The 5,880-nt window shown below is 32.7% G+C and overlaps 1 protein-coding gene across 1 annotated transcript; it reads left to right on the top strand.

Moving 5' to 3' along the window:
* The first annotated feature begins 1,323 nt into the window (after nucleotides 1-1,323).
* LOC123252619 (olfactory receptor 4P4-like) lies at nucleotides 1,324-2,256 on the top strand. The gene has a single exon (XM_044681891.1). It carries the CDS (start codon nucleotides 1,324-1,326, stop codon nucleotides 2,254-2,256), a length of 933 nt encoding a protein of 310 aa, XP_044537826.1.
* Nucleotides 2,257-5,880: the final 3,624 nt, after the last annotated feature.

Here is a 5,880-nt window from a genome sequence, read left to right as displayed (position 1 = left end):
AGAGAGACAGAGAGACAGACAGAGACAGAGAGAGAGAGAGAGACAGAGAGAGAGAGACAGAGAGAGACAGACAGAGAGACAGAGAGAGAGAGAGAGAGAGAGAGAGAGAGAGAGAGAGAGAGAGAGAGAGAGAGAAGCTCGTAAGGATCTGAGTGGAAGAAAATCAAGAATACAAGGGGGAAATATAGAGTCAAGTGTTACAGAATGAAGGACAGAAAAAGAATTTCATTCTCTTTCCTTTTCTATTTCTCAAAATTCCAGTTTCAACACACATCTATTCAACACCAGTTGCTCAGAAACTTGCTGAAATTATTCATACCCTGGTCCCCAACTTCTAAAGAGAACCTCAGAATTTTCTCCCCTGAAATAAATCATTTTCCCTCCCATGCCTTAGTTCTTGAGCTCATCATAATCAAAAATGATCACATCAGTTCTTTGGTCCCTGATTCCCTCTCAAAAACGACAATAAATTTTTAATTTTCCTATTTCCTATTAAAATGTTTTGATAAATATTTTTGATCCATCTAAATTCCAGTCTTCCTTATACCTTGGTATACTTTGTGGTTTTCTTGCTTTTTTTAGTTGAAACATTTCGCCTCAATTTTTAACACATTTAATAAATTCTTTAATGCTTTATTATAACATATAAAATATAATGATATATGATATAATAAATTCTTAATACCAATTGGATGTTAGTAGATTTAATTTGGGGAAGATGTACTTTTATGATTTCTATCCATCATCAGAATCTTTTATATGGTATGTGAAAAATTTTTCAAAAACATATCTTGAGTCATATTATCAGTCTTTTGTAATCTGCATTTTTACCAACTAATAACTATTTGATTTTTTCACTTTATAAAATAGAATACTCATACATTTCTTCTGTCTCCCCTTATCCACAGTGATATATTAAATTTAATTATGTTTTATTCACTTTTCATAATAAGTGGCATTGAGGAAAGTATCTTCTTTACTTAGTAGTGATCTTATTTTGTAGACTTTTATGTAACCATACCAGTGATTGCTCTCTTGAAGCTTTGAAGGAATAGGCAAAAATGAAATAAAAGCACAGAAAAAGATAATGGGACATGCATTTAGTTGTTGAAAATTTCCCTGTGCTGTCTAAGACAAGCTGGCATTCTCGATCTAAAAAATATTATGAATATACCCACAAATACAGTGTGTGTTTCCATAATACTAGAAATGAGATATTTTTTCTACTCCTGATAAAACATAAAGATAACTGTGATGTTCTATATGATTTCAGATCCATTGTTTTTACTCTGTGTGCTGATCACCAACTCCAAGTACATCAAAATGCAGAATAATGTCACTGAATTTGTTTTCTTGGGACTGTTCATGAACAAGGAAATGAGGATTTTAAGTTTTGCATTGTTCTTGTTATGTTATTTTGCGATTCTTTTAGGGAACTTTGTCATATTTATTACTATTTCTTATAGTTATTTGATTCAACAACCCATGTATTATTTTCTCTGTCACTTGTCTCTTATGGATTTGGGGTATACATCCACCATCATACCCAGGCTTATCAGGGATTTAGTTGCCAAAAGAAAAACCATCTCTTATAATAGTTGCATGACTCAGCTCTTCAGTGCTCACTTACTGGGTGGTGTTGAGATGTTCATCCTGGTGTCAATGGCTTTTGATCGCTACATAGCCATTTGTAAACCCTTACACTACCTGATAATTGTGAACCGGAAAAGATGTAACTTGCTAATCTTGCTTGCCTGGGTTGTGGCCTTTTGGCATTCTATTGCCCAGTTATTTATGATCCTTCAGTTACCTTTCTGTGGCCCTAATCAGATCGATCACTACATATGTGATGTGAAACCCCTCCTGCAACTTGTCTGCATGGACACAAGAATTGTCAACAGTTTAGTCATTGCAAATACTGGAATGGTAGCATTAGTTACTTTTGTTGTCTTGGTGTCATCGTATATTGTCATATTATATAATCTTCGAACACACTCATCAGAGGGTAGAAGAAAAGCTCTTGCTACTTGTGGTTCCCACATTATGGTTGTGGTCCTTTTCTTTGTGCCCTGTATCTCCACTTATGTTCCTCCTGTCAGAGCTGGAAATAATGACAAAGAATTTTCAGTGTTTTATACAGTGATTGCACCTATGTTGAATCCGCTCATTTACACACTGAGAAATGTAGAAATGAAGAATGCTATGCTGAAAGTGTGGTCTAGAAAAAGACAATTATTATTCAATTGCAATTTATGAATTCGATTTTTCTTCTGCTCCCTTACCTCCTTTGCCACATAACCTTTTGGATCCTGGTGAAAAATTGATCATTTATCATCAAATGGTCAGGAAAAATGAGACTTTCAAAAGCCTACTTCTCTCTAGTTGATGATGAATTAAACTATCAATTGCTCAAAAGAAAACATTTATTAATTTCTCAATATATGCCAAGTAGCATGGTTGGTAATGGAGATGTAAATAATACACCCAGTCTACCTCTTTCTCAACTTAATTTTAATGATAAAACAAAGGAGAATGGTGGCCAAGGAGGGACACTTTCATCCAAAAAGTTTCAGATATTAGATGAGGTCAAAGAGTAGCAGATTTACACATTTTATTCAGGAATAATAGAATTAATTTGATGGTGGGTCATAGTTGGAGAAGGTAGGATCTAGAGAGAAGAATAAAGGAGTATGACTTCTAGCAAAGATTTTGCCAAGGCTGTGGAACTGATAGCTGGAGAAAAAGAAAATGAGGTGAATCATGGTAGACAGTTCTTACTTCAAATAATAGCCTGTGAAAGACAATAAGGCATTGGAATACTTGAGAGATAAGTTTCTTGAAGATATTAAGCTACTTGAAAGTCTTTTAACAGGGGCAGGAAGGTAGCACAGTAGATAGAGTGCCAGGCTTAGAGTCAGGAGGATTTGGCTTCAAATTTCATCTCAAGTTATGCTAAGTGACCCTAGGCAACTCAGTTAAGGTAATTATCTACCCTTCCACACTCTTCTCTCTTAGAATTGATACTAAAACAGAAGGAAAGTGTTTTAACAACTTAAGAAAAGAAAGTCTTTTTAATAGAATGTATTACTAACTCATATCATCTGAGGGGATAAAATGTTCTAAAGGAGTGTTAATGATCTCTAAAATTTTTTACTGGCAAATAGAAAGGCCTAATTTCATAAGTGGCTGATCTTTGACCCACTCTATTTTGTTACCAACTGGGAAACCAATGGAGTAATACAGTGAATATACCATTTAAGGATTATAGAAACATATCCTTTTGTTATATTTTTGGGTGAAGATCAGTCATTTGAGAATTAAGAACAAAGATTCAGAGAGTGGAGAAAATATCTGTGATGCTCCCAGAAGATTTACCACCTCCTTCCTGCAATGCTTTTTTATCACAAAGCTACATACTGATTCTACTTTTTCTCATCTATAATCTGTAATTCTATCTTAAAAAGTTAGTAAAAATGAATAAGGAGAGATGAACATTCATAACAGTTATATGATCACTAAAGCTTAAATATGAAGATTTGGCATTGTCTGTCATGAGTAAGAGAAATTTTTAAAGAAATAAAAACAAATAAAAACAAGATTGTTCTCAGAATATTTGGCAATACATTTTACCTTCCTACTTTTATAGGTCAACTGCTCTATCTTCTATCATTGAAAGTAGTGATTGTGTCAATCATCATGAAAAGCAAGCAGTGAGGATTGCAAATAATTTAATGGATTTCAATGTATAATGTATTTCTAAAAGCTGAGAGGAGAAAAACAATTCCAAAACTATTGGTGATTATGTTTATCAATTCCTCTAATTTATTGTGGACAAATGATTGGCTTCATCTTTAAATGAGTAAATATTCTTGCCATTTAGCTGGTCTATTATTCATCCATTACTGTAAAAACAATGGTTGTGTAAAAGGTAGGGATTGTGAAGTTTATCTTATTGGAATTTGAATGATGAAGACATCTCTTTTCAGAATGTGAACAAGAGAAAATTTAAAAACAAACAATAAAACAAATCAGCAAAATCTCTCCTGATAGGAATTTAGCAGTTAAAATAGAAGCAATACCCAAAATATTATTTGAATGACTATAGAGAATTGGTTTATTTCAGAAATATTTTTTATTGCTTTGGTTCAGTCATTTCCAACTCTTCATGACTCAATTTGAGTTTTTTGGAAGAGATACTACAGTAGTTGGCTATTTCCTTCTCCAGATCATTTTTACAGATGAGAACTTAAGGGAAACAAGGTTAAATGACTTGCCCAGGGTAACATACCTAGTAAGGTAAGATAATTCTTCCTGATTCCGAGCTCAGTGCTCTCTCTATCCAATATGTCAGAAAACTATTTCTAAATTTTAATGATTTTTTATCATTTAGGCATTTGGCCATAGAATTCTTATATGAAGGTATAGTTTGAATTTGTAAATTTGTGGCTATCAGAGTAGGGAAATTACACACTAAATTTTTGTTAACTTTCATAAGAAAGGAAATTAGACACAGTAGAAAATAAAAATTTAATCAACCCAAAAGAACTTATCTAATCTTAAATATCTAAACTATCTGTGTACATATATTATTTATACTTTCTTAATATCAAATATTTGGTTACTTTTCTTTGGTAATAAAAATCTAGAATCATGGAAATTGCATATATGTTAATTGCATAGAAAATGTAATACTAGGATTAGGAAAAAATTCTACCTTCTAGATCTTGGTAGGCCTAGCAATAGTAAGAGAAAATGAATAGAGGATCAATCTGGAGTCAGAAAGACCAGGTTTCTATTTGTTATGACATCTTTGAGTTTTGGGGTCATGGCCAAATAATTTTACTCCTCTATGGATCAGTTTCCTTTTCTGCAAAATGTAGATAATATGTTTTGGAAATATACCTCACAAAGTTATTATTGATCAAATATGAGTAACTAAGGTGCTTTGCAAACTTTAAAGTGCTAGGGGCAGCTGGGTAGCTCAGTGGATTGAGAGCCAGGCCTAGAGACGGGAGGTCCTAGGTTCAAATCTGGCCTCAGACACTTCCCAGCTGTGTGACCCTGGACAAGTCACTTGACCCCCATTGCCTACCCTTACCACTCTTCTGCCTTGAAGCCAATACACAGTATTGACTCCAAGACGGAAGGTAAGGGTTTAAAAAAAAAAAAAAAAACTTTAAAGTGCTTCATAAATATCTGAGTAATGAAATTGAAATAATGGTAGATAGGCATTTTGAGTATCACATGAAAGAATACAAATTAAATACATTTACCTTTAATGTACTTTATAAATATTCCTGCCTTCATGTCCCACCATTGAATCATAATGTCTGTGTGATTCAGCATAAGTCATTTTATGTCTTGGGACTCGAAGAATTCTGTAAGAATATGCTTTTTAAAAAAGGTGCCAAATTACATTGTTATAGAGTCTGGCCTTTCAAATGAAGAAATTTGTGTGTGTGTGCATGTATAGTCAAATCATTTCTACCCTCTCACAAGTTTATTTATCTGTAAAATATAATTTATATATGTAATATATTAATTCATGTATAAATAGAATCTAATTATATATAATCATATGTAAATGTATGTGTTATATGTATACATATATACATATATCTCAGAGGCAAGTTCATTAGTGAAGAACTTTCATTTATTTCATTTAATTAATTTAGTATGAACTAATTCATCTAATCCATTAAGTATTATACGTAACTAGAATGTTAGAAAGGCTACTCTCTAATAAACTGATGGATAAGGAGTTAGCTTAAGAGCTCCTTATAATATGCATATCATATACATACATTTTTATATAAACCTTCTAATGTTAAGCATATAGCTTTACTATCTCTTGATTACTTATAAAGATAAAAGAAGCAT

The sequence above is a fragment of the Gracilinanus agilis genome, chromosome 6 (assembly GCF_016433145.1).
Source record: "Gracilinanus agilis isolate LMUSP501 chromosome 6, AgileGrace, whole genome shotgun sequence".
Taxonomy (NCBI): domain Eukaryota; kingdom Metazoa; phylum Chordata; class Mammalia; order Didelphimorphia; family Didelphidae; genus Gracilinanus; species Gracilinanus agilis.
The sequence above is the reverse complement of the archived record's forward strand: the minus strand, read 5'-3'. Positions and strand labels throughout refer to the sequence as shown.